Below are 22,737 nucleotides of genomic sequence, written 5' to 3' on the forward strand. Positions count from 1 at the left end.
ATGATAGAAAATACTAAAGGAAGTTATACAGAATTAGAAAGAAAGTATCACCCATTTTCTTCCACCAAAAAACTCCTTACTCTCCAATTCCACAATATTCAGCATATATTCAATGGGCTGAATGGGAATATGGACATCAAATACCCTCAGAAGACTGGATTTAAATCCAAAACTGAATCTGCTGTTGAGACAACCAGATTATAAAGTCAGACCTGTTATTTCATGAATGTGTAGCAAGAAGTTTGTTTTGTGAGTGCGTTCTCTGTCCTCTGTAATATCATTAACGAATATTCTTAACCTGGCTTCTCCAGCTGCATACATAAATGCATGTTTGTGCACAGATTATCATGGCACTTGTAAAATATTTTTTTATTAAAATAGCTGTCTAAAGGGTTGCAATATTTTTTAATAATTTTTATTACTTTTGCATTAAACCCATGAAAATTGATGAACATATTTTTGTGGATTTCCATCAGCAGAAATTTTCGGCTTGTACCACAAGTAGTTCTGAAATCCCATGACATTAAATGGCATAGTTTTATTTCCTTCAGTTATTCAACTACAGTAGCAGGCTACTGAAATTAGTTAGCTTATGATATTTGCATGTTTTGTTGGTTTTATTTTAAGAGAAAGAGAAATAAAATACCCATAATAAGTTTTATTTATTTCCTGAGGACTTTCACTTACACAAGTAGGCACTAAACATTTGAAATAGACTTTCCAGAGCATAACAGTAAAAAACTTAAGAATTTGGCTTAGTTTCATTTAAAACTGTAAAAATTGACCTTGTAAACATTTCCATAGGAGGTAGGATACATACATTTGACAGTCTGTCAAATATGAGATAGTAAACAGTTACTCTGTGGTCCTAATAAATAATGAGCAACACAGGCATTAAATAAACCTTTTTATAAAAAAAAAAAAAAAAAAAAAGAAAACATATAAGTGAAAGACTAAAATAACATTTTTAATAAATTAGGAATAGATGCAATAATTTCTTTACAACTTAGTCTTGTTTGCAAGAATCAGTGGCTCTTTCTGCTTACCCTAAATTTCTGACTGAAAAGCTGTGATGCTGAGAACAATCCTGAGAGATTCACAAGCAGGACCCAATCTAAATATAGCTATTTTTTAATGTGTGGATGTCTGTTACTATCACTAAAATGGCTCCTCTAACACCTATATGTAATACTTTTATATTCCACCAACTTGAAAGGCATTGTCTTCATAGCTTTAATGTCTGGAGTTGGAAATTAAGCTAAAGGCACTGACATGTTTCTCCCACTTAGGTTCCTCCAGCAGCTGCTCCCATGAAGACAGTGTTGATCGGTGGTAACGATGACACCATATCTCTGCTTGGTGGGCCATGGACCTCCAGATTTTCCTGAGAAGGGAACGGACCAGGTGTTCCATACATACATTGTGAAGAAGATGTGGTTTGCAAGTTTGAAGCTGTGGTGAAAAAAAAATTACCATCATTGCAAGTTTTCAGTCTATTGAATTGAACAGAAATTACAATCCATTTTCATTTGATGGAACCTCTTTTCTACCAGGCACATCATCCGAAGGATGGAAATTTCTGATCTTCTGTGCAAGGTTAACAGATAAGTAGAGGGAAGATATAACCTTGTGGAGAAACAAATAGTGCCCTAGTTTATATCTTCCATGCAACCCTTTTTGGAATGTAAGACCAAACTCAGCTGCCATTTGTATAAGGCATATACCAAAACAAACACTCTGCAGTCAGGTATTTATGCCTAAAATTCACTGTCAGTGGGAGCTTTGCCTAACACACTCAGTTGTTGAAGCACAGGATGGGGACTATACCACAGGAAGTATATACCTAGACACCTCTGACCCAGGGTTCATTTGATCTGTTTGACAGTGAGGATCCTCGAGAGACCTTAGAAAAGCCCAGTCTGTCATTAGTTCACTTAATAGTTAGAAACTGTTTCCTAAACGAGATTTTTCTGCAATTCAAGCCAGTCATTCCACTCCTCATGGACAGTGGATCATAGACCTCCTTATGGGAGCAAAGAGTTATTAAACCCATTGTCCTGCAATTTTAAGGAAAACACATCTTATGATAAATCCGAAGTACCGAGTTATTTCATCTCTATATTGCATTTTATATCTTATATATGTGAGCTTATATATGTAAGCAACACTTGCTAGGATGCTATAAAGTTCATAGCTGTTCCTCAGTTGTTGGCTATACTTACGCATAGGAGTCCGGCAGACAATTGAAGGTGAGGACTCTGTGTAGTATGAGCCCGTTTGTTTTCTTCCACTGTCATCCAAGATATTCAGTGGATCATGTATATCACTGTACGATGGTAGTGATCGAATGCTGCTTACACTGCTTATTACAGAAACATGCTGATCCACCATTGTTCCAAGTCTATGAGATTCTGAATAATTTATGCTGTTTCCATAATATCCTATTGAAAGAATATTGAAAAAGAGTGAAACTACTGAGTAGGTTAGGAGCCTGTGATAACCTTGGACAAAAAGTACTTGAGAATAAGATTATTTATGTACACATACAGCCTAGTAACATTAGAAACATGTGCAATGATTGACCCAAAATAGAGGTGGTAACAAGGAAACAAAAAGATGCTAAGGGTTCAGTCATGCCTTCAGCACAGAAAATTGCCCTTCCCTTCTAAATTCAGAATCAAACATAGCCTGCAATTGGTGGCTGTAAGAGACACCATGGGGAGCCCTATCCATAGTTCAGTGCTCCCTTTTGAAGCTCACAGCCAAGGAAGGTATACATGGAAAGAAAATCTGCAGGGTAATATGGACTTACTGCATATACAAATCCATATAAAAGTAACGTTTCCACTGTGTCCTTCCTCCAGCAGAGGGAGATGGAGGGCCAAAGTCTCAAACTATTGTTAATGCACATTTTTATACTTTGTTTCATCATCTTGACCCTGTGACTAGAATGGTCCATTATGTTGATCCCAGAGGTAAACTATCTTGTGTCTGCTCTGTTTCCTAGTAGATGTTTTGGGGGCTTTTCAAGAGATTGTTAAACGACAAGGCCATGCTGCTTTTGCGTCCTTTGTGCAAGACATGGTAATGGTACAAAAGGAAGATTAGCATAGGTCAGCAGATGCATTTGAGGTCAAATTAGGATTCAACAGAGGAAAATAAATCTTTAAGTAGATTATTAAGCTGCTTTACACCTCTGTGTGTCATCAGAGAAGTGGAAAACAGGAAGAGTTGAAATGCATCTTTCATAGAAAAGTGGAGAAAAAGTATTTTACTCCATCAAGAAAAGAGAAACAGAAGAGAAAAAGAAAATATATATTAATACCATTGGAAGCATTAGCAGGATATGCTGCTCCTGGACATGTAGGCACTGAGTTGTTCAAGAAACTGAAACTCCCGGTATTCAGAAACTGCATATTGTGTGTGTCCTGAGACATGTTTGAGGGACCATAGCTGGAAGGGGATCTGGCATTGTATGGAGACACAGCACAACTGTTGCTGAAGTAGTCTCTGGAGAACTGCTGTTCACTGAAGGCATTGAATCGGCTGTGCTCTGCTCTGTGGTCATAAGCTCCTGAAGTGGAATGGGCTTGTGTTCTGAACATAGCCTGGTAATTGGAATTGTTTCCGTAGTAATTCTGATTAGTTTGTGCCAAAGTCTGATAAAGCGGTTCTGAGTAAGAAGAGCACTGTGAATGTGTCGATAACACGGGACCTACACTTGGAGGTCTCACAGCCATTGGCCCCTGGTTGATAACACTTCCTCGGCTGACCATGGCTGGTGAAATAGGTGGAGTCATGAGGTGGCCAGTACTTTGAGACAGCTCCATTTGATCTGGAATAAATAAACATTAGACATGATTAGCACCCATACTGCAGTACTGCTGTGAAGGCACTAACCCTCTAGCGAAGTGTACATTACTATTTGAAACTTTTACAAAAGATATGCATTAGCCCCCACCTATACAACTCACAGCTTTTAATCCTTGGCTACAGGCTATAAAGCTTCCCTCTTTCATTCTCGAGCTTGGAGACACTACATGCAGTGGGAAACTCCAGCAGTTACAATCCTCTTGTGCTCCAGATGTTACTGTTCATTCTCTCCTCATAAGAAGCTCACCAAGCCAAGAGGTATAAGATAGTTTACCACTTTTCCAAGAGGAACTATTACTGGCAGGGTAATTACAATTGCTGACTTCTGTAAATCACAGAAGGTGAGCTCATGAAATGTTGTTTATAAGAGGTCTTTATAAATGCATGTGGTCATTGCCCCTTCTACAGCAACATGTTACTGTGAACTGAGAGACTAATAAGCAAATTGGGAAGGAGAAGCTGGAAGAGTTGATACATACCTGTCAGCTGCATGTTCTCGCTATCTCCTGTGGTGAAGGAGTTCAGACCAGAAGGTACGCTACTGGGCTGGCTAGCTGACAAGGACACATAGGTTTGCTCTGCTAGACACTCATTCTTGACTGAAGTGTCACTGGGCAGAGGAGCAGCTTTGTTACGATTTGCTAGGAAGCAAGAGCTTGGTGATGCAGTGAAGGTGGCTTTGCTTGCATCTGAAGGAGTAAATCAAAGCTCCTGTTGGTTGTATGTATGCTCATTGCACATAAATTTACTGCTAGCATATAGACAGCATATGAGCTGCCCAATTTGTTTGTATCTTTGGTTGATTATTCTAAAACCCTCTGAAGTCTGCGTATTTTGCATGTAGGCAACGAATACAAATATTGCTCTAGTCTTGATCTTCCTGGTAAAAATGTTGGTATCATTTTCCCTGACCACAGATCTATATCGCACAGTATCGGCTCTTTACTGAAGCTGTCGTAGTGAAGGTACGAATCAGATTTATTCCCTTGAAGTAAATGTCAACAATGAAGCAAAGTAAATTGCACTAAGAGTGAATCAGGCTCAACATTTCATCCTAAAGAATTAACAATGGGAACTTTAGAATGCTCGAACTCTGTTTCATGTTGATATCTAGAGAAAAGCATTTGTTATACTCAATAATTCTTTAGTTTTCTGCAGATTATTGATAAAGTCAGTTCTGTTATTCTGCAGTGGAAACCATGATTCTACCTTATGGTTTCAAGTATTCCACCTAAATACCCAGGGATAAGGCAACCGGCACATAGGACAGGTTTTTCTCTTGGAGGCTGAACTAAAAGAAGTGCAGCACTTACTGTCAGACAAAGTCTATGCAAGTTTCTTTCAACAAAGTTCAGATTTAGAGTTGATTGCTGGTGCTAATGTTAATAAAGAAAAATTCTGCAGAACCCAGTGAAGTTTCACTGTTTTTTTAAGGATTAACTTGGACCAGAACTTGATCCAAATCCATCTTCATTCTTTCGATAGCAAAGAACTTGGAGCATATAACTTCAAATTGTCTAACTTGGAAGAAGTCTGGTAGATGGAAAATGTTAAGGATGCTGTTTTAAAATAGTTTTATTTCTCTTTCACATAATAGTACTTCATCCAGATGATAAACAGGGCTCCAAACTTTTGTTCCAACATTGCAGGGATATTTGCATTTTGGTAATATTTCATACATTCCCAGTTCAAAATGTAATTACATATTTAGGCTTTGGAGAAAAACTGGATTAGGAATTCCTGCCCTTTCTGTTGCTTATACCTGTTTTCACATTTCAGCTTATGGCTCTTCAGATGTACCTACAAGTATTTGTTGCACTCAAGCAAATTTCAGCGATCCATTGTATTCACAGGCCCACAAAATATTATGAAGTGAACCATGCTGGGAAAGTGTGAATGAATTGCTGAGTGAATGGTCACAAACTTTTCAGGTGAATTTGATCATGTTGCATATAACTACAACTTCAGGAAAACAGAGTAAACTTGCTTCTGTTCAAAGTTAAACAAATACATCAATTTCTAAAAGTACAGAAGTATATGCAAAAGGACCAAGCTCTAGTTACCTAAATTCTTCATGTATTTGTCCAGTAGATTCTGGAGTTCTTGTTCTTTGTCATTGTTGAACTGTGTCTCCATGGCAAGCAGGATGTACTCATCTAGTAACATGCGGATCAAATGAAAAGAACCTTTTGGAAGAGAAAGAGAGAGAGTAGCTGAGTTATCTTTGTGACCATCTCTCTCTATTCTACAAGAAGTCAGTGAAACAAACAAATAATTGTGGACTTTAAATGACCTGGCAAGACCAACAAGGAATAGTGCCTAAATTCTAGCTCTAATCTCTCTTTGCACTGGCCCACCTGGCTCAATTGTTTACTGTCCTGTAGGCTATTTGACCACTAATTACATCAAAGAAAAATACTGATGAAAGTGAGACATGCTTTAGACTTGAAGAGGGCACACAGTGGAGCTAGATAAGGCCGAAGTCTGCTAGAATGCCTCTGCTCTACTTCTGTTTGTCTTGTGCTAAATAACCAGACAATAACTGGTGAAGTCTTTGACCTTATTTCAAGGATATATCACATTAAAAAACGTGTGTCCCTAACAGCCATTTCAAATACCCTCTGAATTTTAAATAACAATGTACCTATGACTAAATTTAGGAAATTATGTACTAGAGTTAGTTTCACTTGTTCTACCATCTACTATTTTATAAAAGATTCTTCCTGAATGTTCCCAAAAATGTAAACATTCCTAAAGATGGATGTGTGAGCCTTAAATTTTAAAAGCCAGAAACACTGTTGAATTGATAATCTGCTGATCCCGGAATTAAATGTGTGGTGACTGCCAAATTTCTTTTGCTTTTATTAAAACATATCATGCACAAATCTTCTACAAAACAGTAATTTTTTACCAAACGTGATCCACAGGTAAAACTAATAATTTAAATCTTCTGTCTCCTATACTGAGCTATGCAGTTACACTTCCATTGCCACATTAAAGCAAACAAAGCTTTTACCACTTAAATGACAAAGGAGTATCAAACAACAATTAAAAAAAAAACCAAACCACGTTTTAAAAATGAACATGTGACACAGGTCACCACCAAAATATTGCTAGCATTTAACATGAAATGTTAGTTTGAAAAACACATTACACAGCATTTGTGGCTTTGATCAAAGCATCTTTAGATTAGGACAGGTTCCTCTGTTCAGGAAAGCTGGTAAGTACTGGTATATATGTACAAAATATGATTGTTTTTTAATGATCAGGTACCAAAACTTGATGCGTTGTTTAGGGTTAGATTATGCATCACTCGAGCACCAAAAAAGCTCCATTTCAGAAGGAAGTCTTGAGCTCTCTTCTTTAAAGACCTCCCATTTTGCTTGCTTGCCTGAAAGAGAATATAAAATACTGTTAAATATGCTAACCTGCTTTCTGCACACAGGAGAGAGGAACTCAATATGTTTGAGAGTTCAAGGAGTCCTTGACTCAGGCTAATGTGGCAGAGTGAATCAAGTTGCTTGATTGATAGTATCTTCTTAATGTGTGTCCTAATGTGGTAAAAAAGAGCAAGATCCTCCCTTTTCAGTGCAGAGCTCGTAGAATGTCAATGTTCGATGAAACTGCTTACTGCTTGGGCCTTGGTATGCCCTGAAGGTACATAGATTACCTCATATTCTAGTACTAAAGGTGCCAAGTTGTTCTATAAATATAAGGCACAAAGAAAGAAAGAAACCCCCCCTCCTTCTGGCACTTTGTTATTCCACATAAAGAGGGAATAGAAATTAGTCCTTGTACTTTAATTTAATCTGTATAATACTGGCCAGACTTTTTCTTACAGAATGGTATGTTTACTATCATGATGATCAAAGTGATGCTTTTAATATTGCTCATTTCATACTGTCACTTTTTTCTGGCAGTGATTTGTTCGTGTAGTAACATATGCCCTGTTACTTTCTCAAACAGCAAGCAGAAAGAAGTTGTTGTACGAGTTTGACAGTAGCCACATTTTAGCATGAACAGAAGGCAGACAGCAATGGAAGGATTGCATGTTCTGTCAATTATTAGCTTCTGCTTAGTTGACCTAGCTTCATATCAGAACTTGTTGGTATTTCTCCCCTTAACTACAGGAAAGCAATGGTAGGAACCTTACTTGTTAACTTTAATAATACAGAAGCACATAGTAGATGCTGAATGGAAAAGTACTTCACCTTTTCTGTCTGACTTGTTTTAACAGAAATTTTCTTCTGAAATTGTGAAATGAATTTTAGACTATAATCATTCAGTTCTAAAATAAATCGAGATTGCTCAGCTTCAGTGGGAGTTTTTTTGACTAGGGCCTTGTGTGTAGATAAGGACTTGCTTTGGCTATGCTGCCCTGAATCATCCAGAGCTCCTCATTGTGCTGCTTACATATGTCAGCAAATGTTAGGAAACTCAGAATACTTTAAAAAGAAAGAAACTATCACTGTCTTCATTGAAATTTGGGAAAACAGGCAAAAAAAGGAAAAATGGCATGCCCATGGTTTTCCTGTACGTGGCAGTCACTCTTCTGCCAGTCAGTCGATGCTAACTGCACTGTCTCATCCTTTTACATCCACTCATATCAAGATGCCACCTAAAATGATGGATAAATTATTACATTTCCAGATAGAAAAAGTCTGATGAGGAGACCTGTGTTCAACTATTAGCAAGCAATGTGTAACATCTTATTTTGCTAGTTTACAGTTATTAAAGTCACAAATGGGTTAGATATCTCTTACTTGAGATATAACTCAGAACTCCTTTATTTTGTTCCGAGCTGTAGTATATTAATCCCTGTATAACTACATGCATATAGAATAGTTGTGATGATAATGCATCTTGTAAATTGGAGCCGGGTGGGGGAATACCATCAAAACCATCAATTACTGTGTTAAGCACCTTACAATGCTACAAAACTGTATCTTTCATCCTGGTATGTAGAAATCCTTCTGGAGGCTGGCTACTTCTGAATCCACCTGCTACAGTAACTTATACCACACACAATACCAACCAAATGCCATGAAAGAAAGAATTGCTTCTCTAAGGAATAACTTTTGCTCACCTTTCTCACTGAGAAATACCTCTGTGATTCTGCATGCCCACAGAAGCTGGAAGGATTTCTTTCATGTAAAGTTTATGAAAGTGTTGACTTTACTGTTTTAGTTACAGTATTTCTTAATTGGTCACACATGCAAGATTGTTCAACAGGCTCAACATGATTAATTAGACCTAACAGCACTGGAATCTTTCACACTTCCCTGTTACAGTAAGGAGATGGGAGTAGAGATGAGAATCCCATGTGGGAAACCAATAGGACTGCATAAAGGTCTTTGTAAGAAGTAAGGGAAGCAGGATTTGTTCTTGAGTCAGGCAGAACATTTGAAATGTACCTTGATAACCCTTTGCTCAACCACAGTATCCAACCATTCAATAAATGATTCCACAGTGGCATTCTTCTTTAGAAGGTCCTTCAGTTCTTGGAACACTGTAATAGAGTCATCTACCATGTAAAAAGGAGAACATATCATTGCACACTATTCTGAACACAAGAAAAAGCCACTCACCAGCCATATGACAATATTGTAGCATGGAAAGGAAAAGCAAAGAATTAGAGCTGTGAAGAAATAAGTAATTCCCCAGCAAGGCAAGCAGACACACATCCATCAGTCATATATATTTTAATTACTTAAGCATTACGAGCTGTAAGACAATGAAGTTTTACAAGAAAATAAAACCAAAAGATTATATTTTTCATTCCTTTTAAGATTCAACCTTGAAAACCTTTCTAATACTAAGTTTAGTAGTAAAGTTTTATCTGTTATGTGGCAGATTTGTAGTGTCTTGTTTCCCTTATATCTTACAAGTTTCTCACTATGTTATGCAAAGTTAACTTCCTCAATTCCCATTTTCAAAAAAGTGCCTGAATGACCAGTTATTTCTCTTCTCCTTTTCTTTTTTAACCAGTATGAAAGAAGATGAAGAATAAAATAAAAAACAACTACACCAAAAGTAGAGAATGGGCAACTCAAAAATGTGAATAGGATTATGAACCATTAAAGAGAACAAACATTCATTATCAAAGTAGTGATATTTAGAGGACAACACATTGCTCTTCCTTTCAGCTCTCTAAACTCTGGTCAACATCACTCTTATGACACAAGTTATCTTTTTAATGAAAAGGTTATATCTATTTTTCAACAACTGCTATGTATATGAAAATTAACACCCTCAGAATTTATACTTCTCTCTGTTCTGTGTATGAAAATAGCTGCTGCACTAAAGAGAAAAATCATTTATTTAAGATCAACTTGCATCAAAAAAAACCCTATTCATAAAAAAAAATATTCATTACATTAAGCCATAATGACATGGAATTTTTGAGACATCTTTCAGGAATTGATCTGTGCTAAGATCCACATTTAATTACATCAAAATTTCAAAAGAGATTTGATTGCACTTAGCAATTGACATGTAAATTAATTTTTCAGCAACCATTTAAAGTCATCTAGCTGGGATGACTTCCCAGTACAAGCTTTCTTAAGCTACTGAAGTTAACAGTGTACTAGATTACAGAATGCAGTGTCTATGTGTGCCTTGTCTCAGTCAGTCCAAGTAAAATAGTGTGGCATGGAATGAAATAGTGAATTATAATGATACAAATGTATCACCATGGACTTACATTCACTGTAGACCTCCCCATCAGAGTCTGTGCTCCCTGAGACTGCAAGGAGTGCCTGAGAACCAATACTGTTCAAATCAACTTTTTCAATATCTGACACCATGGAATTCACCACATGCTGATCAAACAGTGCTGGCCGAGCAATCTGCAAAAGAAAGCAAGGTAAAATGCTGAGATGCTGCTGTGGTTTAGCCACATCAGGCAGCTAAGCACCACATGGCCACTCAGTCACTCCCCACCCTGTCACGGAATGGGGGAGAGAATTGAAAAAGTAAGAAAATTTGTGGGTTGAGGTAAAAACAGTTTAATAATTTTTAAAAAGAAAAAATAAAAACAATAACAATAATAAAAAGTAAACAAGCAAACAAAACCAGAGAGAAATACAGTCCAAGACAGACAAGTGATGCAAATGAAGACAACTGCTCATCAACTGACTGATGCCCAGCCAACTGCCCAAGCAGTGGTCCCCTGTGAAACTTTTCCGTAGTTTTATTGCTGATCGTGATGCCATATGATATAGAAAGTCCCTGGAGTTAGCTGGGATCAGCTGTCCACTCCCACCTACCTGTGCACCTTCAACCTACTCTCTGGCAGGGCAGTGTCAGAAGCCAAAAAGGCCTTGAGTCTATGTAAACACTGCTCAGCAGTAGCTAAAACATCCCTGAATTATTGACATTGTCCAGTACAAATCCAACATATAGACCCATATAGCTACAATGAACAAAATTAACTGTATCCCAGCCAAAACCAGCACAGACTCACACCTGGGGATCGCCTTAAGTTTAATTTTACTATCATGGCTGGATTTTTTCACAGATCAGATAAGATAATGTTTCCCTTTCATCAGACTTCTAATGCTCTTCTAATGTGCCTTCCTATCAGATAATCTTCACAGTATCACCCACGTGCTACTTTTGTCTTAATATTTGTGAAAGAGAAAACCAAGTCAGGATGAATATATGGTGCATTTATAGTCATTCATGAGGACGACCACCTCAAAGCCCAAGCTGTTAGCAGTGAGCAATGCTCAAAGGGCATTGTATCCTTCTGTATAATCTATAAAATCGTCACCTGGAGGTGACTCCTAGTTGCAGATACCTGCAGCCGGACAACACAGCCTTGGAGTCCCCGACTCCCTGTCACTCCCATGTTCCCTTTTTGCTCAAAACTCAAACAGAAATAAGCTCACTAAAGAACATCATGGACAAGACAGCAAACGTTTGCTAAACAAGATGATCATCTGAAATTTTCCAGTTTGGAACTAAACAAAATACACACGTATTCCACTTCATCATTTGATTGCCAAAAATTGCAGTGATGGCTGTTCATTATAACCATGGTCTTTGCTCTCTTTTCTACTACAAAAATTGGAAGTTTGGGTCAGATCTATTTATGGTCACTTCCTTCTTTCATGGTTAAAAGTACAAGATGTAAGTCTTCCATGGTTGAAGGTCAACCTTGAAAAAATAATGCATTATATCTCATGGCCAGAAAGCTACACTGAATATAACTAACAAATTTTTGATGTATAGTCTTATTCTGTTTACCTGTGCTAGGTGTAAGAATGACGTCTGTCGTTTCAGGGAGGAAACAAATCTTCTTGCAATAGGCAATTTCTTATCTGTCAGGTTTTCTGGTAGATTTTCTAAAGAGGAAACAACCCACTGTTCCCAGTTTTTCGCAAAATTCCTTATATCTGCCAGTAAACTATAAAAAAAAAACCAAAACAAGGTTTAGAGAATCACCAATAAAAATTGTCTTGCATTAGTTTAAATAATTGGGTTTCAATCTATGACTAACTTATCTATGAATTACTCCTCAGGTATTACTGAAAGGAAACAGGAAATGACCAATCATTAAGCTAAAACTGAAAATATATTGATCTGTACCTCCTCAAGAAAAATTGTAAGCCAATTGGGACATTAAAATACTGTGTAATATTTTAAGGTTGTCCTATAGGTGTCCTCAGAGCTGACAGTATTTTGTCATACATACTCTACTGTTCTAAAAACGAGTATAAATACTGTGAGGATATAGAATTACTGCTATTTACTTGGAATATGCCTAAAAGCCAGAATGTATTGTGATTATTGTCAAATACCCACCTTTCTGGCATTTCTTGCATTGTTGCAGGGATGAGTACATCTGTAAGAACCTTCAAAAAGTTAACAGAAAATTATATCAAGCTTCCAGTGGCCATTTATTCATTCATTCATGTCTGTTGTGCCTACTTAGATTGTAAAGTGATAAGTACAGCATTTTTTTACAGAATAAAGCCATTTAAGCTATTGGCCAGATATTTATATACCTAGATTTTTCCAGTCACCATTACATAGGAACATATGAGATATTTATATACTGATAGCTCCCATTCTTAATGTATATCAGCATACTGGTAAAACAAGAAAAAAAAACAAGACATCCTATCCCACATGTCCTCCAGTAGGGAAATCAGTAGAAATGAGGTGCATAAACACTTCGGCTTTTCTAGCATCACCAAGTCTCTGTAAAGCAGATACTCAAGTATCTCCCAAGTCTTTGAGTGCTGTTGACTCTTCTTTCTGCCAAACCAGACATGGCACTAAAAGCATTCAGAGTTCAGCCATGGAACCCTGTAGCTAAGTATGGCGTGGAACTCTTTTTGCAAAAACTGTGCCATCTGGCATGGCCTTTGGGGAATGTTATTGTGGAGGGCAAAGTTTTTAGCCTATATCACAAAAATCTCTTTTCATTGTTGATGTAAATTGTTTGTTAACAATCCAATGTAATTCCTCTTTCCTTTTGTCACTGTGCTGTCAAGAACATCTAACATGATTATTAATAAGAAATAGTGAGAGACAAAGAAGAGGCACAATAGTAAATTTATGAACTTTTTAGAAACTCTGTCTTATTCAATTTATAATTTAATGCTCCTGTAGTGTTTCTTCTTCTGTCACATTAAATCTTTATCATGAATAAAGTTAATATTGAATCTATTGAGACAGCACATTTAGAGCAGGAAAAAACTCATAAACTCAAAGTACAATGTAATCACTACAAGTAAATGAGGCTTAATGGTTCATCTCCTGTGTAGTAATTATGATTCTCAATACTAATTACCTTTATTTCCCTGTGGTAACTAAAACACTTCTTCTTACTTCACAGATTGTTATGCTTCTAAGAAATACATATTTTCATCATTTCTGGATTTTCCCCCATACTTTTGGACAGTAAAGAATGACAAATAGATTACAATAGGGCATCAGGGCTAAACAGCCCCAAGTCTCTTGCTTTGACAGGTTGATGTTTACTGTTATGCCAATAGTTATTTCTTCCCATCAATATGTGATATGAAATCTGTATGACAATCCTTTTCTATTTCTATGACATGTCCTATCAGAGGAGCTTAAAGTACTTTGCAGCTATTAAATAATGATCTGATCTGACTTTTGAAATGAAAAACTTAGGAAACTTTGGTGGCATTATTTATTTATTTTTTTTATTTTTCCCCCAGAGCACTATCATCTAATCCAGACCTTACAACACTCGTAAGTTTCACTTTGTTTCAACTATTTGTGTGATCATGCCATGAACTAGATCAAAGAACTCACATGGCTTAAAAGCTCTGCATACAAGTATTACTTAAAAATTTTTTTTGAACCCAAACCAGTTCACAGTGGAGCAGCTTTTCTGGCACATCTAGTAGCACAGGAACAGATATGAAGTGCAGCAAGCAGGAGAGGTAGGAATATTTTAACTCAGTATTGTTCCAACTTCATAATATGAAACCATGGCCTGACATAACCTGAAGTCTGTGAGCAGCAGACTGGCATGTGGAATCACCTCATCCATGTGCCACAGCCTTTCTTTGCTGGTAGAAATTACAGTACTCTTTTAAGTGAAAACAAGGCTTCTGTTTTCCTCCAGGATTACCTTAGTCAGCCTTTTCAGTGAAGCACACGAACATTTCTTTTAGCTACATTCAAGCAAGTAAGTCAGGATTTCATTGTTAGTGTGCTACCTGTGGTTACACAGCGAGTGCGCAGCAGAGCTGAGACTGAAGTTCAGCTCTTACATGTGCCCATTTTATTTCTTTATTTCAATGATTCCCTTGCCAATTTACACAGCAGAGGCAGAAAGCAGTCATGGCATCCTGTTATTGTATGTTTTTACAGATACAAAAGCTGTAATGTGGTTGATATTATCCATGTAGCTAAATGCTTAACTTACCTTATACAGTATTGAGTCACAGACACAGAAGATGTCAACGATGACGGGATTTTCGAGCAGAGGACGAAGATGATCAGGCATTCCTTGCCAAAAATGTAATAGGAAATGTTGAATCTAAAGGAATAGGAACCAGATTCATAGACATAAATAATGCTTTCTTGGTTCCCTGTGCATATATACCAAGAATATATGTTCAAACAACCTTACCTCTTCAAAGTTCCCATTAATTGCATTGTCAAGGACACACTGACAGTGTGTTTTGTACATCATGATAAGAGTATCTACCTGTTTTGGAAGGAAGGAAGAAAGATAAGACTGAGTTTCTTAGCTCTCTCCTTTACTGCTATAGTGATCTAGGTTTCTACTTTCTGTAGCTATTTAAACATACAGTATAAATTATATTGCAATGCATATTCACAAGTAGACAGTCTGTATATCCAGAAGTGATGAGGAGGGCACTCATCTCTAGTTTTATCAACATTTTTAAGTCATTATTAGTCAAACATTATTTAAGTCAAGCATTTATGTTGTTGTCAGAAATGTAACACTTGAACATGTATACACTGTGAAAATGTAGGTATTAAAGTAAGGCAATAGTCAGATTATCCAGTCAGATGGTAAAGTAAATTCACCTTTCTGAAGCTAAGATTAATCCCAAAGAGCAGTGCAAGTTAATCATTAGGCTACTATAGGCGTCTATGAGTGTTCTGAAACATCATCTACTTGGACAAATGAGAAAATAGCTGCCAGTCATTTGGTCAAAGTTTAATCACTGCCTTACATGAACTGAACTTTAAAAAGCATAACTCCCTTTCATCTCATCAGGCTACTTTATCTGAGTGGAGTGCTCTCTTATTCAAAAAAAAAAAAAAGGCAGTAATTTTTTTAATTTGTAGCAAATTATAAGACAAGAAATACACTAAACTATTTTAAGAAAAGAAAAACGCTAGCAAAACAATTCTTGCGGTCCTGAATCACAGAAAAGTTGTCACAGCTTGTGAACTTCTCCAGCAAAACACTATCAGATTTCACGTGAACCTAGTACCATCTAATTGCAACAGGTTTAGCATGCAGGTTTCTTTGAAAGTAGAATATTTCTGACTTTCAGATCTGCTACTGTAACTATGTATCTTTGAAAAACAATGGCAAAGTGTGAGATCTAAGAACATTTTTAAAGAATTGTTTTTGAAAGGGGTTGATGGAAGTTTAAAGTTTGGGTAAGTTTTCTTCAGAAATATTAAATGCAGAAACTACCCATCTATTTTATTGCAGAATGCTACATTTATGGACTCTTAAGAGATTTCAGGTGCAAGAAATTTCTAGGAGTTTAATGCAAGAGTCAAACCTCATGTATGGACTGTCTTCAACAGCGTACCTAAGTATCTTAGGTTCAATAATCCTTGGTCAGATAAGATGAAGGAGGGGAAAGACGGTAAGGAAAGAAAGCAGGAAATAAGAGAATTGGAAATGAGGAAAGAGCAGCAACGAAAGAGAGCATGGGAGATACACTGAAATTCATCTCCCTTCTCAGTCTCCTCACAACTCCACAAGTCTGCCCCCAGACAGTCAGGCACAATGCTGCTGACTAAAAAATGAAGGTGAAAAGAGCTGCAAATTTTTCTTCATCGTTGGAGCAGTAAAAATCAGTTTTGTTTACAGTGCTGTGTAGAGTTTGCAAGGAACCTCAAATGTTCTTCAGATTAAAATATTATGAGACATATATAGGAGAGATGTCAATTCGCTGATGGAGGCTACAGCAACAGGTGGTGCACACTGCTGAGTACCTCTGGGCTCTCTTTAGAAACTGTGAGATTTCCAGCTAAGATGACTCTTTTTGTTTAGCTTCTCACTACAGGAATCCTAGGCTTCACTACTTTCCTAGAAAAAAGCTTAAGAGGAAGGGCTCAAAACCAAAAAGCTTTAAAGCAACATATCTCAAAACAGTCACCATCATGACCTGCACTGGAGGCTAAATTGGAGAGTTCACAATGTCTATCAAAAGGTTTCTAGAACAGTTCAGGGATGTAGCAGCCTGTAATGTGACCAGAAACAACACAGACATAACACATGGGCAATGAGTCAAAGACATAAAACATGAGAGAGAAACTTTTAACTGAACAGTTATACTTAGGATACGCAATACTAAATATTGATTTGAGGAATGATTTTAATAATTAAAAAAAAACCCAGATGTTCAGATTTTCGGTCTCTTTTCAAACAATGAAAGAGAGTAAAATTCATCTAATTATTTGTTGTGAATTATTTGTTCTGTTCTAATCAGAACAAAAAACTTACCTTAAATCCAAAGGTATTTGGAAAGAATACAACTCTCAGTTATTTGTTTGTTTTGCTCTCCCCGTCCTACATACCATCAGTTTGTAAAATGCTGGGTCAGTTAATAGGTAAATAATTCAACCACCTTTCCAGTGGAAAGCCGGTTAATCGGTGTTAGTAAAGGTTTGCCCCCTCTATAAATCAGTCACCTCTATTTGATTATGGACATTTCTGGCTCTTTCATGTCAATACCTCAAAGGCTAAGATACGAAGAAACATTCTGTGGCAAATTTTTGATCTTAAAGTCGGAAAAGAAGCAGCTCACATTTTACCTTGTCTTTAGAAATGCACCCTTGAAGCAAAAGGTGTTGAGCACTTGGAAACTCTGGGAGGAGTGTTCCAGTTTTGGAACTCAGAGAATATTTACGAGTAAAACCACCCTGAAACAGAAAGGAAAAAACAGGAACATTGAAATAGCTAATATCGATACAACTGAAACCAACAAATCATGCTAAACTTGTATATTATCTCATAAGTCTCTCCACATACCAGAATACTTGCATTCAGATAATCCTTCAAAAATATTGATGCTTATCCAGATCTGGATACCGGCTCAGGAAAGTTATTAAATATTTGTCTAGATTTAAACTCCATCAAACACAGTTTTCAGAGTGAAGTAGCATTTGAGACACATTACTTCATTGAATTCTACAAGCTTTGGATTTAATCTATGTTTGAAAGCTAAAGTAAAATACTACTCTTCTCTACAGTGTGGACTGTGATCCTGTGATTCAAGGAGACCCTAAGTTTTATTTGATATGTATCTTTCTAGTGCAAGGATCTAGAGTAGCAGAGATATTGCTGTTCTCCCCTGCTCTCTTCCTGCTCTGATAGCAGAGCAATCATGATTTCAGCTATTTTACTATGCCAACTGTTATTTTAGTTTATCATAAAGTTTGGTAATAGTTTGTGGTGTTATGGATGTGATGGTATATATGATCTGTGGATACTTCTGTACCATGTATTTATTATATAGCTTTCTGTGATTGTGGCAGACTTGACATGAAGTCAAGTTTTACATCGCAGGAAGAATATTCCCATTCTCAGTAAGATATTCCCATTTAGTGTTTTGCACTTTGTTGGGACATGGTCAATGTTGACTCAGACACAAGATAAATTCCTCCTGAATTATGCTAAATTCTGCTGATCTGAGAGTTTCTTTCTGTTCTTAGATTTCACATATTAAGTCTCCTTAACATGTGATATCTAAAATATTGTAGGCGCATCTTGTTCCACTTACAGACTGAGAGCAGATCTTGAGTACATCTTGTAGTAATATAGGGTAATTATGTTTATACTTATAATGCACACCTTATTAGGCCTATTAAGCTCCTAAATGCTATAATTAAGGTGAAACCCTCATCCTCAAGAGAAGCAATACAATCTGTATTATGATTCTGTCCTTACTGACTGAACTGTACTTATTCTCACAGGATTGCATTCAAATCTGAAGACTGTTTGGCTGAAACCCTTTGTTCCATTTTAGCCCAACCAGTCCTTACATTAAGTCAGTGTACAGAGCCACAAGCTTGCCTTCTGCATATTCCTGTGGTAAATCCATTACTTCTGCTTAGATTCCCTCTGTCCTAATGGATGAAATTTATGATCATGCAACAGGCTTTTGAATGGAACTTGAAGTGACCGTTTCCTACCCCTTGGCATACAGACAGATTTTTCTAAAGTGGGAATAGTAGTTAGAGAGTGCAACATACAGTGTAAAAGTGTGCCAAGGGGACTATATATCTATAAATGTTGACTTATTAATTGGAGGCCATTTTCAAGTGAAATTCTCTCAGATACTGAATTCAGAAAACTATAGCTGTAACTGACTTATTCAACATACATATAGCCCTATTTTTAGAGGGAGATGTGTCTGCCAAAACAGACAGCAAGAAAAAAAGCATACACTATGTAAATGAATTTTGTCTATGTTATCTACTATGCAAACACATAAAAAGCTCTAAGTCAAAGAAACTGTAGAAATTTAGAAACCTTAGTACCAGTCTGTGTCAATACTTTTGGTGTTATAATCGTCTATCAGTATAAGGAGGTTCTTTTGGGGTTTCTTTCATAACAGGAGTAGTCTTAGTGATTTTATTATGCAATTACCCATGAAATATATTAAAAGCTCTGATTAAAACGGATTTGCTCATTTAAAAGAAGTAGTGATTGCGGTGGGAGGTTTAAGAGAAGATAGTATGCAATGTTTTTTACCTTGTTAATGGACTTACATATGACTGTGCCTCAGTTCTAGGCTTAATATTTTAACCTGCTGCCACTTGCCCTTTCAATTTAAGGCCATCTGTTTCTAATGGCCATTTAACATTAAGATAATGACAGTAATATTATCTGCCTAATTAACCATACAGACTCTAATGGTGCACTAACTGGTTTAGATAAAAGAATTTGCTGATATCTCCCCCTACAGAGAGAATACTAGAAAATGCGATAAAACATACCAGAAGTAAACAGTATCCCTGGCACTCAATAAGTATTCATTCAAATGCCATTTACTCATTATATTTAGACAATCAGTGCTTCAACATCTTTTCAATGTCTTTATGTTCCTACTGGGAATTAGACCTTATGCAATCATTGTAAATCTTTCTGGAATACCTGATTGCATGTACTTTCAAGCAAATGAGTGAGGATATATCTATCACCTGTTCATATTAATGGAAAGTATGATGCCAAATTTTCCATAGGCTGAAATTATTGTAGTTCAGTTTTGACTATGAAAGACTTGTTTCTTTTAAGAACTGTCTGAATAATTTCAGACAACGAAGAGATAGACAATCAAAAACTCATACTGATGTGCCTTTTCTCACACATCTCTACCACGTCATCTGTGAACATTTTTTCTGGGAGGACAAGGGAACTTTGGGGTAGAAACAAGACAGATTTGTGGAACTTCGAATTACAAGGCAAACTGGGAATGCTACATCAGAGATGGAAGTAAATATGCATTCATTTATGCCAAGGGAACTAGATATATTCTGTCCCAAAACTGAACAAATGAATGCTGCAGTAGTGCTTATGAATTTGTTGGGAATATCCCATGGTATAGCAGTATCTGTATTTGATAAGATAGCTGATTATCTGAACAGGGAAACTGTAGCAAATCTAATCTGTCTGAACCTCACTAAAATACTCGATGTGGTGTCACCATGGGAAATGATTACTTACACTGGTGAGAGTGGGGATTAGTAAAAGAATGTAAAAATGTTTAAGAAGCTGACTCCAGCTGAAAGGCTAACAAGTTGTGTTGACAGGGAAACTACTGGGTTGAAAAGGGATTGCAGGGAAGATTCTCAAAGTTTAAACTTGGGGCTGATCTCACTGAACATTTCATAGATTAAATTGGTTGACATGAGCTAATGAAATCATCAACAGAGGAAGATCAAGAGGTCATGTAGAAAGATCTGGATGGCTTTGAGATAATTGTAATAAAGGGGATGAAAATCAATAGAGCAAAACTACACTCCCAGGGACCAATAAGAATGTCTGCTATTAGCTAGGGGTTGCTTATCTGGAAACAAAAAAGTTGAAAGTCTTACTGTGTATCAGTTGATCACAGAAGGTGTATCTAGTCTAGTAAATTAAATGATGTCAGAAAACATTCCCAGGCAATACTGGAACAGTATTATTCAGGATGGTCTCTGGCATTCTTTCAGCCCAGGTCAATTAGCGGCATCCCAAACACTTTCTGGTCATACTTCAACAGGTACTGCATGTTAGGGATGTTTTTCTGTGGCAATGTGGCTGAGATGTGCCTATGTTTTTTTGCAGGTTCAGGAGTTTAATAATGTGGATGCAGGATATTCCATGCCAGCTGAACTCAGTGTCAAAGAAAAATACTAGGATCAACCCTTCACCCTTATTGTACAATAATACATAATTTTCTGGTATAAATATGACCGTAATGACAACGACTATACCATAGTATAGAGTTGTGAAAATGTAGACTACTTTGCGAAAACAAAAAACAACAAAACCAGATCCTGTTCTAGGGGTCAGCAGAAGGGATATTTCCAACAGAAATTGCAAATATGCCATTTACAAGGCTTTATGGTTTTTTTTACTCCAAAGATACTCAAATCAGAACAAGGTGAAAGGCCGTAAGGCTGATCAGAAATTACTAAAAGCTGCTGTTTGTTCCATCCAAGAAGCAAAAGCAGCAAAAGACATATCACAACACAATGTCATGAAGAGCAATAAGTAGAGAAAGACAATCCTGACAAGAAGGCAAAAATTTCAGTTTATTAAAAAAAAGCTTTCTATTTGGCTTCAAGTCAGACAAATGAGATTCTGAAAAAGTCCTCCTGCAAAGGTAATATATACAAAAAATTAAGTAAGAATCTGATCCTTTACTTAAAATGGTCTATTATGAACATCTATGGTTATGGGGAGTTGGATTGCCATGGGAACCCTAGAAGGTGTCACCGATCTTATTTTTCTTTGAATATTTAGAGGAACAAATACTCAGCATCATCAAAAAAGATTATGTAGTCTAATGTGTAATGAAAAATACTGTTGCAATTTTAAAAGAAATTAATGTGAAGAAAATCACAGGTCACTTCATATTTGGACTACAAAAGAGGTAAAAGGAAACAGGCTACAGTACTTACCTCATTTTTTAGCTTGCTTCCAGAAAACCTTTGGAAATAAACACATTTGGTTATTTTTTTTCTTAAGCAGAATATTTGTAGAGATGAGGTGCATAGAGGTGTATATATATATAAATAATAGATCTGTTAGAAAAATTGTCACATTTTTCCAAATGTAACTCTAGTAAAAGTCATGTTTTTTTCCTTAATTTCTTCCACTGATTTGCAAATGCCTGAGGATATCTGGAAACCTACTGATGTCTTATAAAACATGAGGCTTCAGACCGTTGACTAAACAGTAAAGTATAAAACCCAGTTTCAACTTTTTGTTTGGATCTTTGCAACTTCACAAACAGCAAAAGGATAGCATAGATGCAAGTCCATAAGGTTTTTATGAGGAAATAAATACAGCTAAGTAAATAGAGCTAAGTAAATTCGGAGCAGAAAAAGTATATATAGAATTTACAGTTCTTGGGAAAATTAGGAAATCCTGGTGATTTCCTATTCTTTTTCACCACAGAACTATTTTGATAAAATTCATTTCTGAGATCAAAGATTTGTTAACAGGCAAAAATATGTTGCAGTATGGTGAATGTCCTATCCAGAGATTCTCAGTGAAGTCACTGGACTATCAGACTACCCTTCCGTGCAGAAATCATGAAGCACATGTTTTAAATTATAACTACTAAAGTAGAGAGAATGTGTAATAATAGCGATTCTAGTAGATCAGTATAATGATAAATGTTGTTTGACTATTTTTATTTCCTGTACCACTAGCTGCCAACTGATAAGATACTGTGGGCAACGTGGAGTCTTATAATTATTAGGGGCAATATTGTGGTTTCCTGCTGTTGAGATGCTCTGCTGGCAGAACAGAAAACCAGAGGCTGAGTAGTTGTGGAATTCCTCCTGCCCGGGCCAAACACAGGTGCCTAACGATTCCCACCACATGATGATCCAGCATATGTTACCTACAGCGTTCCCTTGCCTGTCGATAGATAAGTATAAATT

The 22,737-nt window shown here is 36.6% G+C and overlaps 1 protein-coding gene across 1 annotated transcript in view; it reads right to left on the minus strand.

The window, feature by feature from the left end:
- Nucleotides 1–674: 674 nt before the first annotated feature.
- Nucleotides 675–22,737, minus strand: part of RFX6 (regulatory factor X6) — a 34,843-nt gene continuing 12,780 nt past the window's right edge. The window contains exons 6-19 of the mRNA XM_032683039.1: nucleotides 21,748–21,775; nucleotides 17,392–17,499; nucleotides 14,993–15,070; nucleotides 14,786–14,899; nucleotides 12,682–12,731; nucleotides 12,124–12,283; nucleotides 10,577–10,721; nucleotides 9,288–9,397; nucleotides 7,147–7,264; nucleotides 5,937–6,059; nucleotides 4,353–4,562; nucleotides 3,326–3,835; nucleotides 2,223–2,441; nucleotides 675–1,452 (exon numbers count right to left, since the gene is read on the minus strand). Coding sequence (XP_032538930.1) covers nucleotides 1,286–1,452; nucleotides 2,223–2,441; nucleotides 3,326–3,835; nucleotides 4,353–4,562; nucleotides 5,937–6,059; nucleotides 7,147–7,264; nucleotides 9,288–9,397; nucleotides 10,577–10,721; nucleotides 12,124–12,283; nucleotides 12,682–12,731; nucleotides 14,786–14,899; nucleotides 14,993–15,070; nucleotides 17,392–17,499; nucleotides 21,748–21,775 — 2,140 coding nt within the window. The 3' untranslated portion in view covers nucleotides 675–1,285. The remainder of the gene's footprint in view (nucleotides 1,453–2,222; nucleotides 2,442–3,325; nucleotides 3,836–4,352; nucleotides 4,563–5,936; nucleotides 6,060–7,146; nucleotides 7,265–9,287; nucleotides 9,398–10,576; nucleotides 10,722–12,123; nucleotides 12,284–12,681; nucleotides 12,732–14,785; nucleotides 14,900–14,992; nucleotides 15,071–17,391; nucleotides 17,500–21,747; nucleotides 21,776–22,737) is intronic.

The sequence above is a fragment of the Chiroxiphia lanceolata genome, chromosome 3 (genome assembly GCF_009829145.1).
Source record: "Chiroxiphia lanceolata isolate bChiLan1 chromosome 3, bChiLan1.pri, whole genome shotgun sequence".
NCBI lineage: Eukaryota > Metazoa > Chordata > Aves > Passeriformes > Pipridae > Chiroxiphia > Chiroxiphia lanceolata.